The sequence below is a fragment of the Mytilus californianus genome, unplaced genomic scaffold, assembly GCF_021869535.1.
Source record: "Mytilus californianus isolate M0D057914Y unplaced genomic scaffold, xbMytCali1.0.p SCAF_5, whole genome shotgun sequence".
Classification (NCBI taxonomy): domain Eukaryota; kingdom Metazoa; phylum Mollusca; class Bivalvia; order Mytilida; family Mytilidae; genus Mytilus; species Mytilus californianus.
Genome location: NW_026262701.1, coordinates 27,256,824 through 27,277,982, shown reverse-complemented (window position 1 = coordinate 27,277,982; position 21,159 = coordinate 27,256,824). Strand labels below are relative to the sequence as shown.

General features: G+C 32.5%; 2 protein-coding genes across 5 annotated transcripts in view; one reads left to right on the top strand and one right to left on the bottom strand.

The window, feature by feature from the left end:
* LOC127702715 (DNA-directed RNA polymerase II subunit RPB1-like) overlaps nt 1-21,159 on the bottom strand; it is a 519,640-nt gene that overhangs the window by 233,575 nt on the left and 264,906 nt on the right. The gene's annotated exons all lie outside the window — the stretch shown is intronic.
* LOC127702714 (sodium-coupled monocarboxylate transporter 1-like) overlaps nt 1-21,159 on the top strand; it is a 69,164-nt gene that overhangs the window by 32,726 nt on the left and 15,279 nt on the right. For 3 of the 4 annotated variants that reach the window (XM_052207007.1, XM_052207006.1, XM_052207009.1), the window contains exons 2-10: nt 7,612-7,677; nt 9,456-9,507; nt 12,055-12,122; nt 13,743-13,897; nt 16,611-16,751; nt 17,500-17,626; nt 18,717-18,805; nt 19,246-19,531; nt 20,712-20,932. In XM_052207007.1, coding sequence (XP_052062967.1) covers nt 7,612-7,677; nt 9,456-9,507; nt 12,055-12,122; nt 13,743-13,897; nt 16,611-16,751; nt 17,500-17,626; nt 18,717-18,805; nt 19,246-19,531; nt 20,712-20,932 — 1,205 coding nt within the window. Of the gene's footprint in view, nt 1-2,228; nt 2,571-7,611; nt 7,678-9,455; nt 9,508-12,054; nt 12,123-13,742; nt 13,898-16,610; nt 16,752-17,499; nt 17,627-18,716; nt 18,806-19,245; nt 19,532-20,711; nt 20,933-21,159 lie in introns of those variants that run through there. The other variant, XM_052207010.1, reaches the window with a different exon arrangement.

Here is a 21,159-nt window from a genome sequence, read left to right as displayed (position 1 = left end):
GAGTTAGTATTTGTATCACATAGTAATAGTATTTTCATATTTGATCGCTCTTTGACTTTTTGTAAAATGGAAGCCAAAAAGTATTTCATTATGCAGGATTTTTATATTCACTGTGGTTATATCTGCCGGGATCTGAATGTATTTTGCATTTGAGGATCGACAAGAGCAAAGTACGACGAACATTTTACATGTTTTACTCGAATGTGGTAAATTGCCTTTATTACTACACAAAAAAATATGTCCCCTTTTCCAGCTTTATGCCAGATATCTCAATTTTGAGAAAAGCTAAAGATGTCTTATAACGGCATATCGCATTTGATGATGTTATATTATATCAAATCGCTATGCATTTATTCTCACCTGTTTTTTCGTCGCCTGAAATTCACTGTTGTCAATTTTAATGAGGTTAGACTTAGCAATGAATGCGGGTTATTATTTTGCATACAATGACCCCGCTGTTCCTATACGATCTCCTCATATCGGAATTATCAGCCCTGTTTCAACACTTTTCTTTTAAAATGAATTATAAAGTTACGAAAATTAAAAAAATCGTAAACAAAAACATGGATAGCCAAAGCAAACACATTTGGTTATTGGGTATATTTGATTTGGGATGTGTATTCTTTTTCACTGTCTTTACCAGTCTGTCCTTCCGTTAAAATATATCGGACTGATTGTTTCACATTTCACCATTTCTGCATACATGTAAGTGTCTTTTGTCTTTTTCTAAATGTTTTGGTGCTAACTACCGATCTAATGAGTCGAGCCTATTTCAACTAATGTTGAATTCTTACAATCATGTTTAACACCACCCCAATTTCCATGTGCTTGTTCTAAGCAAGAGTCTGTCTGTATTCCTGTGTCTGTTGTTTTCGCGAATTACCCCTGAGAGTATATTTCACATTTTACGCTGAAAAACGTGGTCCAACTGATAACATATAAGCAATACTATTAGGAAAGAAATATAACTCTTTTTTTTTGTCAACTTAAACTCATACGTTATGCATGTTATGGTCGTTGATTTTTTCGTCTGGTCGTTTTTGCTGGCTATTGTATGGGTCTGTTTCTAGAGGATATGAAGCAATTTTTCATGATTTGGATTGGGAGAGTTATTTTGAAGATCTCGTGTCTTTTTTTTTTTTTTTTGCAGTGTATACTTTTTTCATATTTTTCTACTGTGATTAATTCGCTACTCTGCATTACAGACGCCCCTTTCTGTTCTGTCTGAGATACTCAAAATGGCTAAACGTTAGTTTAAAACAAAAGTTATTTGACTAATTTCAACAAAACTAGCCATCAGATATATGTAATTCATCAAAAGGCTTATCATACAGATTTTAGGGAGAAGTCTGAGTTGGAAAAATATTTAAATATATATTACTAGATAGAGATATTAGGGTTATATTTTGTAGATTTAGAACTGCCAATTGAAACTGGTAGATGTATCACTTTAGGTAGACGAAGAAGACAATGTATTTAAGTCAATGTCACGATCGTTACTGTTCTTTTAAATTGAAGATTGCTAGACGACTCACTATTTTTGAATAAATGTTACTGTAACATAGATAGTGCAATCTAATTTTGTAAATTATAACATCTACACATAGAGTTAAAAAATATGTAAATTTATAAAGGTAATAAATTCACTGATCTCTTTTCCATTAGTAATTTTGTAACATTCGTATCTTGTCAGGTGTACAATTTATCTTTTATACTATGTTTTATTACTTCAATCTTTGTATCAATGTGTATACAGTGTTTTTTAAGAATAAAATAGTCTTGTCCTGTTTATCGCTAATCCAAGCATCTTACTAGATAAACTTTTATATCTTTATCCGTATATATGAGTATTGACATACTAAGTAGAAGATAACAGCTGACAAACATGTAAACAGGTATCTTAATCTCATGAGATTAATGAATAAATATATACAATTTTGTAAACCACCTCTTGTCCAAATGTTATAATTTCAAGTTGGGATATTTTTTTGAATATTTTTCTATTATGTTGTCGGCAAGTGTAGTTGATAGCACAATTCACTAGATATCTAAAATAGGAATATATTTTTTAATTCGCGTAGTGTTTTTAAAATAGAAATGAAAATATATCAAATTTTAATGTAATTCCCTTAAAATACTAATCCATTTCGACAAAACGTTTGAAAATGATACTTACCACGAATTTTAAGCAATTCACGTGTTGACGCTTCAACACCATCAACAACAAAATGGACGACAACAAAACATTCCACGTCGCTGATTATGTGATATTTATTTTGACCTTGGTTGTATCTGCTGGAATAGGAATATTTTTCGCAATCAAGGACAGACGAAAACAAAGTACAACTGAGTTCTTACTCGGAGGTCGTAAAATGACGTTAGTGCCGGTCACTTTATCCCTATTAGCTAGTTTTTCGTCTTCAGTGTCAGTCTTAGGGATACCAACAGAAATATTTTACAATGGCACTATATACTGTTTAATGATTTTCGCGTTTGGTATCGCTTACCCAATCACTGTGCATCTGTTCCTACCGGTCTTCCATCAACTTGAAGTAATCAGTGTGAATGAGGTGAGATCAACCAGTAGTTAGAGATTGTACATGTATTAGAGGTATGACTGGTTTTTCAAAATGTTCCCTTTTTCAGCTCCTAATTCAATATTATGTCATATTTTCTTGAGAATACCTATTGAATTTGAATACTTTTGTCATTTTGAATAAGAAAAGTAAAGCACATAACTATTTCAAAAACATGTTTGGAGAGGGTAGCTTCCAGGTATAGCTAAAGACGCTAATTGACTGAAATCATTATCAACCTAATCATGTAATCTACCTGTTACTTTCAATTTTGCCAAAGAATATTGCCTCGTTTAGGATCATATAAAACAGATGAGTTCAGTTTTAACTGAATCATGATGATAACATTTTTTTTCTTTTTTTAACAAATTATTCTCTGATTATAATTACCAAATGCAAAGTTGACATTGGACAGTTGTTTCTGTAGCTAAGATGTATAAAATGAAAACAACACTTTATAAATTTGGTGTGTCTGAAGCACTTTTCTTGACATATCTTAATCAAGAACGATAAGAGTTAACCAGATAAAGTCGTGAATTAATAAAGGCTTAAATAGTTGGCTGATCATCTTCGGCACAGGACATTTAAACAAAAAGGATGTAAAACATATTTTGAAAGGAAGCAGCGTGTTTGACTGACACTACTATAGCTATTGTCGCCAATCATCATTAGTCACACACACTGACACTAGTATAGCTATTGTCTCCAATCATCATTAATCACACACACTGACACTAGTATAGCTATTGTCTCCAATCATCATTAGTCACACACACTGACACTAGTATAGCTATTGTCTCCAATCATCATTAGTCACACACACTGACACTAGTATAGCTATTTCTTCTAATCATCATTAGTCACACACACTGACACTAGTATAGCTATTGCTTCTAATCATCATTAGTCACACACACTGACACTAGTATACCTATTGCTTCTAGTCATCATTAGTCATACACACTGACACTAGTATAGCTATTGCTTCTAGTCATCATTAGTCAGACACACTGACACTAGTATACCTATTGCTTCTAATCATCATTAGTCACACACAATTTGACCAAATCCTGGTTTACTTTTCATGAGTTTTACAAAACAAAATGTTCCACTTTCCGTATGCAAAGGTGTCCGTACACAATTAAATGAGTGTTTTTGATAATACATAACCAGGCATTGTAGAGCATTGTAGAGCATTGTAGAGCATTGATTTAAGACAAATAGATAAATCTAGGATGTTTTTTTAAGAATTGTCGGCATTCATGTAAGTGTAACAATTCTAACTTTAATACCAACGTTGGTCTAAAACCGGTTCATTCAAATGTTCCTATATGTGACCCGCCACGACATTTCCATGCTTATGGCGGTAGGACGTCATTGTGAGAAAAAATGCCGTTACTATATGAGACTAGCCACTTCCAGGCTTATGAGGGTACCTTGTCTAAAATTTTCTTTTTGTATATTTACTTTCATGTTATTATGACCTATTTGTTGTAATAACAATGAAACGAGTCTTTTTGAATACCGGCATGATGATGAGACTGTTCGATGACGACTTTTTATTATCGAAATTATTGTATGTAATCTCCAACATCGTATTTGAATAAATATATCAAACGAACTAAATTTACTACAATACAAACAGTTCTTATTTCTATTTTAGAAAATGTAATTTAAACTTGTTGAAATGAAGTTAGTATAAAATTTGTCCAAGAAAGCTTTAAGAATTTTTTTTTTGTAATTTGTCTTCAACTTAAAATTATGATGCATGTCTCTATACATAGTATGCGACGCGTGACAGTTTATAAGTAGTTGTTCTCATAGATGCATGTTATACGGTGCATTTATTATGGGTATATTTTAGACTCCATTTATGAAAATCTTTAGAGCAGAGAATTTTTGATTTTTTTGTATCAAATTAAAATATTTTTCACTTCAAATGATAACGTAAAACTTCTTCAGAACTTATGTATGATGAATAGTTCAGTGCCAGTAAAATGAAGCCAAGGTAAAGTGTTCATCTCTTCTTCAAAAATACTTATTATTTTGAATCTCGATATATATCATGTTTATAATAGTTAACGGCGTTTTTCTAACAATGACGTTCTATCTACATAAACCTGGAAATGGCATGGCGGGTCACATATCTGATCCCTTAAAGGGGCATGAGCTGTCAAATTCATTTTCACCGTTTTGACTCAAATTCTCATATTTGATTTATAGCATACTAAAACGTATATCCAAATTATAAAAAGCCTAAAATAAGCAATTTACGATGCATGGACTCAATAATATGTATCAGCATTTCGCGTGTATTTTAGTCTAGACGCCATCTAATTAACCATCGAGGCGACCTCCAAAGACTGCTGACGGTCATATAACCCGATATAAACATAAATATAGACAGCTAACACGTACAATTGAATTTTTCTAAGTCTGTTCGATTTGATATTAAAGGTTAAACAAATATGCTAATCATCGTTTTTACTTGTATAAGAATGGGTTTTTGTAGATCGAATCAGTCAGCCAAATGGTTTACCCTTGTTTCATTTACAATGTTGACATTCTTTTCCTTTTAATATCTGAACACGCCTATAGTTTTTGCATCTCTAGCTAAAGGGTTAAATTGAAGGTCACATGAACGGGCTAACGGGCAGCTAAAAGCAAATTATTATTTCACTATTTCACTTTCATTAATGATTGAACAAAAAAAAACATATTTTATTTTTTTTTTCATATCTCGTAGCTAATGCCCCTTTAAATTGAATATATCTAACCGGTATATATCTACCATGATTAACATTGTAACCACATAAAAGGAAATTTAATAATATTTTATCCCATTTTGATAACATTGAAACAGATTGACCACATGTGCTCAAACGCAATAATTTTTCCTTACACATGAATGAAACAAATGTATTTCATAGAAAGCTTGATATCTGTATCGTAGTGGCCTTACCTTCAAAACCTCCAGACTTGTGTGAACATTTATATATTAACTGTAGTTCAGAAAGCAAGAATTTAATATGTGATCTTCAGCTCAACCATTCCCCTGGATTGACTTTTTGATTTTTGTTATGAAGTTGATCTTGTCCGCTGTAATTGAAATATTCTATGCATATTGGAAAGACAAACGGATACAGATTTTCTGCTTGGTGGAGGAAGGATGAGTTTGTTTTCAGTAACGTTATCTCCCATGGCGAGTTTCGTGTCCACTCAGTCCTAGGGGTGCCCACAGAAAAATTTCATAACGTCACTTTGTATTCGATGATTTCACTCTCTAACATATTTTACGTTTCCATTTGATTTCATTGTATATTGTCTGTATTACTGGAAATAACGAGTGCGAATGAGGTAAAACGTTTCAAATGACAAAGTTGACAAACACTGTCATAAATCATACACCACTGTAATTCCCTGGTTTTGCATATAAAAACAATTATTGAGCTGGTAAAATTCAGGACTGATGACAAATGAGCATAATCTATTTTACTATATGCTTTAATATTTTACGTAATTAATAACATTTCAATAATTCGTGGAAATATTCCCTTACAATGTAAAAAAAAAGGAGACCAATGAACTTTTTAGCATTGACTAAAGATCATATTTTATTTATTTGTATATCGTACTTTATGACTGATAAAGGTTTGCTTGACAACATCAGACTCTTGTCTCAGTATTTTAATTGAGAGTGTATATCTTTGATTATTATAATATAAAGTAGTTTCAAGATGTTGCGGTAAAACGGTAAATGTTTTATTAAAGATTTCGAGTAAAAGGATTTGTTGGCTTATGTCAATGTTTTTTTTTTAGATTCCAGTGGCAAATAGTTCGACTCTCTATCATTTTGTTAGTTTTGTGTCGAATCCTTATATCGGTATTAGGGGCCTCGGTGGACGAGTGGTTTAAGTAGTTACTACTGTAATCACTAGCCAGTCAACACTGAGGTTATTAGTTCGAACCCTGCTCGTGCGGGTGCACTCGACTCCAATCTTAATTGACTAGGATTGTCAGTTTTCCTATCGAAGGGCGGTGGTATTCTCCGGGCACTCCGGCTTCCTCCACCAATAAAAACTGGCCGCCACGAAATAGCCCAAAAGCGGTGCTTAAAAGTGGCGTTAAAACACCAAAAATCAAAAATCAAATTATATCGGTATTATGTCAAGTCAGTGCATTGTTTCTTTATTAAAACTTCAATATAAAACAATTATGTACTCATTAAGTGTTACCATATGTTTTATATACATATAAAAATAAGAAGATGTGGCATAATTGCCAATGAGACAACTCTCCACAAGAGACCAAATGATACAAAAATTAACAACTATAGGCCACCGCACGACCTTCAACAATGAGCAAAGCACATGCCGCATAAACAGCTATAAAAGGCCCCGAAATGACAATTGCAAAACAATTCAAACGAGGAAACTAACGGCCTAATTTATGTACAAAGTGATGAACGAAAAACAAATATATTACACAGCAACAAATGACAACCACTGAATTACAGGCTCATGACTTCGGACAGGCACATACAGAATGTGGCGGGGTTAAATAAGTTTGAAGGCGCCAACCCTCCCCTAACCTGGGACAGTGGTGTAACAGTTCAATATAAGAACAAACTATAAAAATCAGTTGAAAAAGGCTTAACTCATCAAATGGATACAAATAGAAATACATCTAACAAAAACACAGAGTGGACGTAGCAGGGTACTTATACATCCCCTCAACAAATAGACACTAAGTAAAGATCTGAGATTACTAGCAGTTACTGACATGTATATCTATAGAACTGGTTTTTAAGGTCGACACTTTAAAGGGTCTTTTACATTGGTGGAGAAAGATTGTTACGTTTCAAGTTTGTCTTGTTGATATCGGTCGAAATGAGTGTGTCTCATTACCGAATGAAACATCAACAATTAGGAAATAACTATATAAATTATATAATTTTATCAACAAAGAAGAAAAAAACGAAAACCCCGGCTTAATTTTTTTTAGGTAACAATAAGTGTTTCTCTGTTTTTTTCAGTACCTGGAGATGAGATTTAACAAACTAGTAAGAATTATTGGTTGCCTAGTTTTTCAGCTACAAATGGTAAGTGTTAACAATATATAAATGTACCAATAGAAAAGAAAGGATATGGGTATCCATTCAGGACACAAAATCAGTACATGCACAGTAAAACATACAAAAAGCAAAGGAACAGCGCTTTTATTGCTGTTCTTCTTTTCAAAGTCACAGTCACATTTTCAACACTGAGCACAAACTCTCACTAGCTTACAATAGTTTGACAAAATGAATATAAACTATTTCCTCGCATGTATTTCATATTTTTGTTAATATTAATGACAAATCATTGAAAGAATAAAAAGATGCATATATTGTCAAAGTTAGTGATAACTAAATGCTTTTCACATGGTTTTTATTTACAGAAATATTCGAAGTTGCATAATTTAATACATTTTGTATTCGCATTTTTCCGTTCGCAAAAATAAATGCATATAGTCTCCAATGTAACACACAAATTGATTTTTTTTATTAGATTTAATATTGAAATGACCATTTTTATTTTTACTTCTTTCTGTATTTTCTCTTTCTGAGATTTCTTTGCAATCTGCTATTCTCAGTTTCTTACTTGTCTTTTTTTATTGCATTGTCGTAAGATATCCGGGCTTGTACTTGTAAAATTTTCCGTGTCATATTTTCATATTTATATCTCTTTGTGGCATATGTTGTGATTTTGCGTTTTTTTTTTTTTTAATATAATTTATCCTTGCTTTTTTCTCATTTTTTGTTATTTTCCAATTACGGTAATACCTTAGGTTTTGTGCTAAAGCAAAATGTACTCGAAACCAATTGATTAGTTGAATGATCCCGAAATATTTTTTTTTTAGATCTCATTTAAAAAGATCAAATTTATTTTTGTATTATAGTTTGTTTTAAACAATTGACTCGTATTGTAATTTATGTTTAATTGCCAAAACTTTAACTTCTGTGAACGTTCATTTACACCATGCTGTCGTTGTAGGAAGTTGGATACCCTGCATTCATCAAGCTTATCAATAACATATGGTCAAATCACTGAAAAGACCCCCTCCTAAATTATTGAAAACTATATACATGTATATCATTCTGCATTGACATTAACATCTTGCTGTATCTTGGCTAATGCCCCCATAGATGTATCTAATACATATATTTATAGGATTTAAACTGGGGGAATCATAGTATACATTTATAGATCATGACCATGACATTACTTACGTCGTTTTGCGGACAAACTGGATATATTTTTGAATATGACCCGAGAATCGTTTAGTTTGATGAACGAAAAATGTAACTATGTACTTTTGCTAACAATCTCCACCTTCTTTTATCTAACAATGCTTGTTAACTTTTTTGATTCGAGCGTCACTGATGAGTCTTTTGTAGACGAAACACGCGTCAGGCGTACAAAATTATAAGCCTGGTATCTTTGAGGAAAAAAATAAGAAGATGTGGTATGATTGCCAATTAGACAATTCTCCACCAGAGATTAAATGACGTTTTAATTGATATACATGTATACAGTCGATCGAAATCGCGATTAAAAAAAAATGTTAACGTTTTTACAGGATGTTATACTTTTTACTCTAGTGTAAAGAAAAGAATGTGAAAAGAAATGCGATGATAGACACAGAATCTGATCTATTATCACTATTTACATAAAAGTGACACGTTCCTGACATAACGTTTCAGCGTTAACATGCATCTGGGTCAAACTATTATCAATATAGGTCTATTTTGATACTATTCAGGTGTGAAATATTGACCAAGATTTGCAAAATATAGTGGTTTTAACGATGTCATTTTTTTTTCTTTATTTATTTTAGATACTATACATGGCTGTGGTACTGTATGCACCAGCACTTGCTCTAAATCAGGGTAGGTAATATACTTAAACAATATCATATATAGTGCTACTTTACATGGCTGTGGTACTGTATGCACCAGCACTTGCTCTAAATCAGGGTAGATAATATACTTAAACAATATCATATAGGTTACAATACACCATTAGATTTTATGGGCGCAACATGGTATTCAGAATTAAGAGTATAGCTAATCCTGATTGGTTGATATGTGCGCCCGTTTTTTTTTGTTATTAGGGACTTCGTGCATTCTGCATTATACCAAAGGCCAAATAAATTATTTTCCTTAGCCCTAACGGAACTGAGATGTCTTTTAAACGCTAGGATGAGACACGTATTTTTAAGTCCAAAATTGATAGGCATGGGAGATAAGTACAAATTACGTTAAGAAAAGCAACTCGAACCTATATTTTTTGGACCAAAAAATACTGTCCTAATGACGTTTCTTTAATTCTAGCAAGGTTTCGTTTAAAAAATCCACTTTCTAAAGTCTGTATCTCGAAAAAGGCTATCATTGTCGCCTATGGGGAAATTAATTGTTTATTTCAATCTATATAGTGTTACTAGGTATATGTAACATACTTAAACAATATCATATAAAGTGTCGCTTTGCATGGCTGTGGTACTGTATGCACCAGCACTTGCTCTAATCAAGTTAGGTAACATTAACATTTTTAAACATTATCGGTCATCCCATTGTCAGTATCATTCTGATCAGCTCTTTTCAAATAAAATTGCATATCACAGCTTTGTGACGTCAAATACATTGACCCGGCCTTAATAACTTTGACCCGGACATATCAACGACGTCATAATGAATTAACCGACGTTGATAAGTTTGACCCGAACTTATCAAGTCATCTTCCGGTTTGCTGGTGTAGCAAAAACCCACTTGTTTCTATCATGCAAAATACGCAAATACATACCGATAAATCGATTATCTGGTTGTCTACATATTCATATTGTAAAATAACTCAAGAGCGATGTAAGTGACGCCACCAAATTCGAACTTGATATGTGTCTGGTGCTAATAAGCATAGTGTGTAAGTTTCATTACATTTGGTTGAGGCAAACAAAAGTTAGAGTACGGAAACGGCAAATGTAGTAGTTGTTCCATTTATAAAGGGACACAACTCGTGCACGGTGAAAGTGACGCCCCAAAAATTTGAACTTGATCTGTATTTGGGGGTCATACGCATTGTTTATAAGTTTAAAGGCATTTTAAAGAGGCAAAGTAAATTTAGATTGCGGAAACAGCAATTTTGCCAATTTTTCCACTTTTAAAAGGGCATAACTCAAGAACTGTAAAAATTACGCCACCCATATTTTAACTTGATATGTGTTTGGTGTTAATAAGTATTGTGTACGGGTTTCATAACATTTGGTAGAGGCAAAATAAAGTTAGAGTGCGGAAATGACAAATTTGGCATTTTTTCATTTACAACGGGACATAACTCGAAAACGGTGAAAGAGTGACGCCACCCAAATTCGAACTTGACCTGTGTTTAACGATTATAAGCAGTGTATTAAAGTTCCTTAACATTTGATTGAGGCAAACTAAAGTAAGAGAACGGAAATTAATTTTGTGACGTACGGAGAGACGTACGGTCGCACGGACGGACGCACAGACGGACAAGGATAAAACTTAATGCCCCGTCCGCCACGGTGGGGGAACAAAAAAAAATTACATCAGATGTATATTTTGTGATTTTTCTGTTGTCCCACCCAACACACACACACACACACACACTGATCTGTCTTCCATACTTTGCAGTATATTATATATTTTTATTTGATTCTTGAAATCATATAGATAAATTGTAAATTTGGGGTGCAGCACTTACCAATCCCATATTTTTCAAATGTGGCGTGTCAACGTCATGGGACTGAAATTTAATACCGGTAATCTAGTTACATAAATTAATTAAATATATTTATTAACGTCTTATGATAAACGGGTGTTTTTTACAGCTAATATAATTTAATACAAAAATGTATTATGTAATAATGTTGACGTTGTTTTCAAGGATCGTTTCATGTGCAAAAAGTGTACTTAAACCCGCTGCATTTGTTTGCACCTGTCCTAAGTCAGAAACCTGATGTGGCTGTCTTTGTTGATGTGGTTCATAAGCGTTTCTCGTTTCTCGTTTTTTATATAGATTAGACCGTTGGTTTTCCTGTTTGAATGGTTTTACACTAGTCATTTTTGGGGCCCTTTATAGCTTGCTGTTCGGTGTGAGCCAAGGCTCCGTGTTGAAGGCCGAACTTTGACCTATAATGGTTTACTTTTACAAATTGTGACTTTGATGGCGATTTGTCTCATTGGCACTCATACCACATCTTCTAATATCTTCATAAATCATTTTTTATCAATGAACCCAACAGAATGATTTTTATTATATAAATAAAAGAAATCTGTCCTCCATCTTTAAAATATGTTTGAAATATCTACATTGTGTAGCTTTCGTTTAGAATTTACAATGTACATGTAACAGTTCCACCATATAAGAATTGATGTCATAAAATGTGTATATTCCCATTTTTATGTAATGTTTTACAGTTATGGGTATCGATATGCTGGTGTCTATTTTGGTGATCGGACTGGTCTGCACATTTTACACAGCTATTGTAAGTTTCTCCATTTTCTTTCTTTTTTTTTTCTTTTTTTTTTAATGATTCAATGATTTTTTTCAAATATTTACTTAAAAAATCAAAATATGATAACATTTTGTAGATGATATAATCGTAAATATCATAATACGAGTTAATAAAAAAAAGAATTCAATATATGTATATCCATGTGGTACAAAAATGTACCATTCTCTCATTACCTATCACTTTGGTCAACCATTAAAAGAATTGTCTGAATATTCTTATCGTTCCAAAAAATGAATTGGTTAAATGATTTTCAGTTGCAAATAAGCATAGTTCAGGCAAATTAGGAACAATAATAAAACCTAAAAACTTGGGTAGGTTTCGAAAGGTGACTGTTCCGGGAAATAGAAGATAAGTCTTACTCCCAATGCAAATAAAAATAACCCTTTATAAATTAAGTGCTTCCGAATCGCTAGTGTAAATTTCATCAGAAATAATCCTACCAATAGATCTGAGAGTCTACGATGTATAAATATTTTAGAAGTTATATAACCAAAAGGGACATACATGTAACATGAATAGTAAAAACCTTTGAAGATCAGTCTTGCCTGAGGAAGTTGGAACACTATTTTCTAATAATTTCTAAATTAAAAAAAACAAATTTTTTTTTAAATGTATGTTGAAAATCATCTTAGTGACAAGACACTTACGTATGCTGGGCTAATAATCTCTTGGGGACTAACAAACAATCCACCAACAGCGCTATTGACCCCGTGATTGAAATTAAAATATCATTTTATTATGGAGTAGATTCGCGTAAGGTGATAATTGGTCCTAATATTTATATAGTTTTTAATTTGACCATAATACTACAAATTTTACATAGATATGGTTGATATATATATATTTTTATAAAAAAATGACTTCTTTTTGGCACATTACATTAGAGGTCACAATATTTGTGTTGTAACGTCAGTGATGGTCCGATTTGTCGATGATAACTTGTAACAGTTTTTGCAACCTCCGATCCAGAAAATTGTTGTGTCTAGGCATTCTATATAAACATTGGTTTATTACAGAACATTTTGGATTCGGCCAAGGTTTTCCTGAACATTTGTGGGGAAAAAATAAATACAATCATCGTTGTTTGACAACATCACTAAAATGTGTTGACTTTGGAGCCTCTAATGACCTTTTATGGAGAGATTTGTTTTATTAGCACAAAGACTTTTGATATCTAAGAACAAACTTGTGACTTTTTTAAAAATCATTTATGATAAAGTTGAAATTCAAGGTTACATTTTGACAAATGTAAACCTTTTCCTTTTGTAATTACGAAACATTTTCTCGAATTCGTCTTCATCAGGATTGCACAAAACCAAAATTTGAGAAAATTTTAGTAGGATCAGCTAGATGTTTTGCCGTTAAGTTAGTACAACAGGCCACGAATGGGTCTTCAAAGGAGTTGTGAAAATGTAAAAAGAATTCATGTACATGCGGGGAGCGTATCACTTGATCATTCAGAATTACATTCCGATGCGTATTCATACCTTCCGAAAAAACGATAGACGCATGTCTAGAGAGAGCCCCGTTAATATGACGGGAGAAACATATACTATTAAGTCAAACGTATTTCTGTATATCTATTCCAAGGGTGGACTAAAAGCAGTAATGTGGACGGATGCTTTCCAAATGATTATTGTCTTTGCTGGGTTGCTGACACTCATAATTAAAGCCACGATAGAAGTCGGTGGAATAGCAACGGTCTTCGAAAGGGCGTCAGCAGGCGGAAAACTAGAAATTGACAAGTATGTATAATCAACAATACCTTCCGTTATCTAGATGATATTTTTTCGTTAAATAATCCAGAGTTCTCTAAATATACTACCGAAATTTACCCAATAGAACTTACTTTAACTAAATCTAACATAAACAGCAGTAGTTGTCCTTTTCTGGATTTGGACATTTCAATCTCTAAAGGAAAACTCCATACGAAAATTTACGACAAAAGAGACGATTTTTCATTCCCTATTGTTAATTTTCCTTTTTTAGACGGCGATGTTCCTTTGGCTCTATCATACGGTGTATATATATCCCAACTCGTTCGTTATACCCGTGTGTGTAGTGATGTCATAGATTTTAACGAACGTAATCAATGCATCACTGGTAAATTATTAAATCAAGGATTTCGTTACCATAAATTACGTAAAACTTTTGCTAAGTTCTTTCATAGATACAAAAATGTGATTAGTAAATTTGGCTGTACATGTAGAAAACTGATTAAAAACGGTATTTCACATCCTAAATTTTACGGTAATATTGTACTTAAAGCGCAGAAATCACTATGTGATCCGTGTAAACTCATCGAACCTTTAAACAGGCTCATAAGAAAAGGTTATCTTACCAATGTTGTAATTAGATCTTTGAATATAGTTTACATTGGCACTAATATCGATTTTGTCATCAGCAAATTAAAACATAACTAAATTTGTATTTTTTTCAAGTGGGATGTATAAAGACACACCCACGTTCGTTTAGATCTATAAAGAGGTTAAACTCCTAACTATCCTACTGTCTGTCGATACATTTATTTTTGGCATTGCACTAGTCATGTCTTCTTTGACTGTCCATGACGTTAAAATACTAAATCCCTGGGATGTGTTTTAGTTGATTTTAGTCTCTGATGCATGATTTTTTATTATTAATTGTTTTGGCTTTTAACTAGCTGTCAGTAACTGCGAGTACTCTCAAATCGTACTTTCTTGTTTATTTGACCTGTTGATACTAATTGTATTGCTTTTTTGTTATTTAATGTTATTCAGGGTTATATATATCTGGTCTATATACCAGCTTTGATAAGTGTTTGGTATAACTATAAATTTTTACTTCGTACTATGAACATCAAAATTATTTATTTTGTAAAAGTATTTCCTTTCTCTATTGGTACTGTACACGTATACCTAACAACAAAATTATTTTCATTTACCTGTGTTTAAAGTTATTGCAAATGGGTGGTATTTTTGTTCGAGCATATTGTTTTTCTTTTATTGTTTAACATTTCTTACCTATATAACATGTTACTTTTATTATTCTTCCCTTAGTTTATTTATTTTGTATTCTAAATTATTTATTTTGTAAAAATATTTCCTTTCTCTATTGGTACTGTACACGTATACCTAACAACAAAATTATTTTCATTTACCTGTGTTTAAAGTTATTGCAAATGGATGGTATTTTTGTTCGAGCATATTGTTTTTCTTTAATTGTATCATTTCTTACCGATATAATATGTTACTTTATTATTCTTCCCTTAGTTTATTTATTTTGTATTTACATTGTGTCATAGGTCAAATTTATTTGTTCAGTGTATGTTCAATGGTGTTAATATGTCCTTTGATTGAGTTAAGCTATTTCAGTTGATATTTTATAGTGTGTCTTTTTATGTTGTGATGTTACACTATTGTTTCAGAAAAAGGGTGAAGGTTTGGTACCATTAAAACGTTTAAACCCGCTGCATTTGTTTGCACCTGTCCTAAGTTAGGAATCTGATGTTCAGTAGTTGTCGTTTGTTGATGTGGTTCATAAGTGTTTCTCGTTTCTCGTTTTTTATATAGATTAGACCGTTGGTTTTCCCGTTTGAATGGTTTTACACTAGTAATTTTTTGGGGCCCTTTATAGCTTACTGTTCGGTGTGAGCCAAGGCTCCGTGTTGAAGACCGTACTGTGACCTATAATGGTTTACTTTTATAAATTTTGACTTGGATGGAGAGTTGTCTCATTGGCACTCATACCACATCTTCTTATATCTATATGTTTTTGTTTAATCTATTGATTTGATTTCACTATAGTCATTATTAAAGGGACATTAGCTTTCAAATTCATGTTCACCGATTTGACTCAAATTCTCATATTCGACTTAGCTAAGGGGTTAAATTGAAGGTCACATGAATACGGATCAAATAAAGTCGAATTATTCACTTGCAAGTGAATAATTCATCAGCGATGTTTCTTAGCTTATTTTGGCAAAATTGAACCAAACTGGCTGCAAAAAGCGAATTATTATTTCACTATTTCACTTTCATTACTGATTGAACAAAAAAAAATCATATCTTTATTTTTTTTTTATATCTCGTAGCTAATGCCCCTTTAAAAAATGTGTGAATAGAGCATCAGGTACACCAATGAGAGAGAGAGATTTAATAAAAGTATGTGCGCCATCGATTCATTGATTGGGTATAATGAATATAAAGAGAGAGAGCCGTAAACGTTGTTATCGTGAAATGTTTATGTTATTCAATGTTTAGTGATAGTGATAACAATTTTAATAAATGTATCTGGGCCATCGTTGCATTGATGGGGTACAATGTTTGTAATCAAAGAAAACATTGAATTTAAGAAGGGATTAATTATGAAAGTCATTTAAAGTCTTTAATTAACTTTGTTATCGCCATGGTCCTTTGTTCTGTTAAATTCTCAAAAGATAAAAAGTAACCATAGATTATGATGACTTTAAATTTTTAGTTTTGATCCAAGTCCTATGGTGAGACACACGGTCTGGACTTTGATACTTGGTGGCTTTATGACAGCACTGACAGTATATGGCGGAAACCAAGCTATGGTTCAAAGATATGTCAGCATGAAGAACTTACGAGGAGCTCAAACGTAGGTTAAATGATTATAAACGCCCATTCATCAATTGGTCTAATTAAAATAATTTTCTTATTTTTATGCCAGTTCTTTTAGTTTGAAAAAAATAAACATTTTGTTATAATTTACCATTTGAATAAAAATTATATGAAGCGACGAAATACAAAAATGAAAAGGTAATAACTCTTTTCATTAATACAATCTGTCATTTGTTGCAAGACACCGCCATTTACTCTCCACGATGTCCTTCTTTTGTTTTTAACCTTAACCTCGATTACCTCCGCCTCTGATTGCTCAGCTCTTTGGCTAAGCCTGTGTTCTTTCAGTCATGCAACATTATTTAGATAGGACATGTATGTTTCCTTTAGAAGCAATATTTATTTTAACGCCGTTATAAAGAGACCTGCTTGACGATTTCAATTTGTTTTTCACAAGCGGTAACTGTTTAGCTTATAATAAATGTTTTCATTGAATAATGTTTTCTAAAGCATTTAATATCGATGAAATGTAGCCGTTGTCTGTAGATCTTTTTTTTGATAAGACATGAAAACTACCAAAGGAGCAATCGAAGAGCAGACAAATTCACGTGGTCTTTCTAGATCACAAGATTGAGACGAGTATTAACCATCTGCAGGAAAATATTCATTCCTTTGTATGCTGCACATACATAATACGAATTTAAAATGCAAGAGTCGAACATTCAAATAGCAAGACGTTTATACCCCTTTAATTTTTGTTAATAATATTTCCGGTATTCTTCTAGGGCTTTATACCTACAGTTACCCGCCAGCATAGTATTTACATCACTACTTGTTTACACCGGTCTCGTTCTGTTTGCAAAATATGGAGATCAAAATCCTGTGCCATGTATAATTCCAAAAGGAGATCAGGTATTTAAAACTAGTCCGCCTATTGATAGATATTATTTCCGTTAAAAACTATTCGGGAGAATCAGACAAACTCTTGTCGTTTTCACGAATCTTTTATCTAAAAATATGATGTTTTCTATTTTTATCAAATAATATATTATAATCGATATTTTTTGTACTTCATTCGAGTGTACTTCTCCTTTTATAACTTAAGCTCATGTGGTGTAAGAGTCCTTATCTGAAGTAAGTTTCACAAAACATCTTACGACTAAAGTTGATCGTAAGTATTACACATTTTAGTATACTTACGATCAACCTAAGTCGTAAGATTTTTTGTGAAACTCATTCCTGAATTTTATCTCATATTCCGCAGATAAATCATTAATTTGTATGCCTAAAATATATTGCGCGCATTTAATTTTTCACCTTGTTAGAATTTGACTCATTTGCTGTCTTTCATGTGCATATTAAGTATTTATGTGATAGTAGGTACTTTACTTTTTTAATGAAAATTTCAAAGTCTTTGAGAAAAAAACAATCTTCAGCATCTCAAACAAAAGAATTAAATACAAAAAAAATGTATATTTATGTATTCAAATCCAGCGCGCGATTTGGAATTTGATGCGACTGTCATACAAGTGAGAGGTTTAGCGCTATAAAACAAGGGTTAAATCCACCATTTTCTACATAAGATAATGCCTGTACCAAGTCCGGAATATGACAAGTGTTGTCCATTCGTTTGATGTGTTTGTGCTTTTAATTTTGCCATTTGAGTAGGGACTTTCCGTTTTGAATTTTCCTCGGAGTTCAGTATTTTTGTGATTTAACTTTTTCAGCTCTTTGGATAAGCTTGTGTTCGTACAATTGTGAAATTGTTCAGTATTGACATGTATGGTTTCCTTTAGAAGCAATACTTATCATTAACGCCGTTATAAAGAGATCTGTTCAATTAGCTGGACGATTTCATTTGTTTTCACAAGCGGTAAAATTTTAGCTCTTAATCCTAGAAAGCAGTAGATCGCTTAAGCATCTTGACTATATAGTTTTCTCTGATACTATTCATGCTTACAGTGCTTAAAATATATTACAAGTAATACCTTACTTTTTACAGTTAATACCATATTTGGTAATGGATGTGTTAGGTAATGCCTATGGCGTACCAGGATTGTTTGTTGCCTGTATATTCAGTGCGTCCTTAAGGTGAGGTTATATCACATAATTTCTAGAAAAAAATGTTAGTATTTCCAAAACTGAAAGAAAGATGTGAAGAGTGAACAATTCTTAGACTTTCATCTTAATCCACATACCGAATGCAATAGGTTTCAAAAAAATCACAGCTTAGAAGATACTTATGAGAGGGACCAATTTTGTCAATGCAATCTTTTACTAAACACAAGACTGGAAAATAAGTAACTGTAAAGCCACATTCTCACTTTAAAAATTTAATAAAAGAGTTTCCTTCTTGTCTTATTCCTCTTAAGAGATGAAATTATCAATTGAAGAGATCTGTTCATCAATATGTATTACTGAAATTGCCCACATAAAACCATTGTTATATACCAGATTGTCAGTCAAATGCGGTATTTGTTTGCCCTGAAGAATAGTTCTTCCAAAATATTTTAAAATATGTTTTATTCCAGTACAGTGTCTTCTGGTGTCAATGCTCTAGCCTTAGTATTTATGACAGACATCTTCAAACCAATTTACAAGAAAATAACTCAGACAGAAGTTAATGAAAGCAGAGCTACAGTGTATTCAAAAGTGGTTGCATTATTATATGGCCTATTGACAATTGGACTTGCATTCCTGTCGCAGTATTTTGGAACTCTGATATTACAAATTTCCTTAAGTATATTTGGAATGGTTGGTGGACCGTTGTTGGCGCTATTTGTTATGGCTTTGTTCTTCCCGTGTATAAATTCACTGGTGAGTATAGAAATTATCATAAAAAAGAGGTATGAAAAGAAGCCATAACCTAGACCATGAAAATGCAAAAATGGTACATCTTTTTAATCAACTCCTAATTTAACTATCTTGACATTTAAGGGCAAATATGTCTGCTGTAGTGTCATGATGTCATTTTGGTGTCAAAACGTGGTAAAATTGACATACTTGACTTCAACTTGTCATGATGGGTGCAAATATAAAAACATACCAAAGCCTTACCCAAACAGATAGTTTAACCACATTAACATCTTTGTATAAAGACATCAGATCTACTATGCTTCCACTTTTGTACGCCAGACGCGCATTTTGTCTACACAAGACTCATCAGTGTCATCCGATACCAAAATATTTTTTTAAAGTCCCGAGAGTTCACTATGGTTTATAGAAACTATCATCTGGAATTCTCCTACCTGTCAGTGATACTCATTTTAAAGAGTAGCCCCTATTTAGCTGTGCATGTTGTGTAAATAAGCAAGAACATGCTGTCGCTTTTTGGGACTTCAAATCTAATTCCTCGTTGAGAGAGAGTGCCACAGGAAAGAGCCATAGCAACACCTCATGTAAGTTCCTGGCGCAGTACAACATATCTACCTTTTTCAACATATAGATTTGTTCTCGACCTTAATATTCATGAAATATCATACCACTGGACGTTAAAAAAACCAAATCAGTCAATCAATATAAATATATTTTCGGTGGTGATTCCCCCAAAGAATAACAATTAACAGGAATACTTTTCTGAATGAGTTTACGCTACACGAGATGTGTTCAAACTATTTGTCCAATGTATAAAAACAAATGTATCGTCGGATAGTTTTCATTTGCATACAAAAGTAAAATTTTAAGATCAGTGAAAACTTTAGTTGCAGTAGTTATAAGAACTGGTGGTAATTAATAAACAGTACATTTAGTAATAGTAATTCATCTTGTCAATTTATTTCCATATCATAGTTCTGGAATGAAATCTTTTTAAGCAAGTTGAGCTGTGCATATGTAGTGCCACTCAAAATGTAAAGCTGTCTTCATGGATCAACACATATATTATTAATAAAGTCCAAAAACTTATATTTTTCTCGTAATTGCGCAATGACTTGCTTATATATTTAAAAAGTCAATTATACAAGAGGTTAATTATATTGGTAACGATCAATCTTTTTAGGGCGCTACTATAGGAATGATATGCAGTTTGATATTTTCATTTTGGCTAGCCATTGGGACTATTGCCAGTCGACCAAGTCCACCACCATATTCATGTCCAGTAGATACAAATGCCACTTTGACCAATTTTACAACACATTGGACCACAAACTATACAATAAGCACGACGACTGCTTTGTATAATTCAACTATAGATATTAAGAATGTTGCTGCAGCTGAAAAGTAAGTCTTTATACAATGATGAGTGACATTAAATGGGAGTGTCTCCATCGATTTTCTAACTATATTTATATTGGAGATGGTTTAAGTTTGACATATGCACGTTATTTTTTCTACTTGCATAAGTCATGTAAATGATTCGCTCGCGAAAACTAGTAAGCTTATTGTATACGCCTACAATATAGCAACCATAACATGAAACAATCATTAAAACAACATCTATATATGGT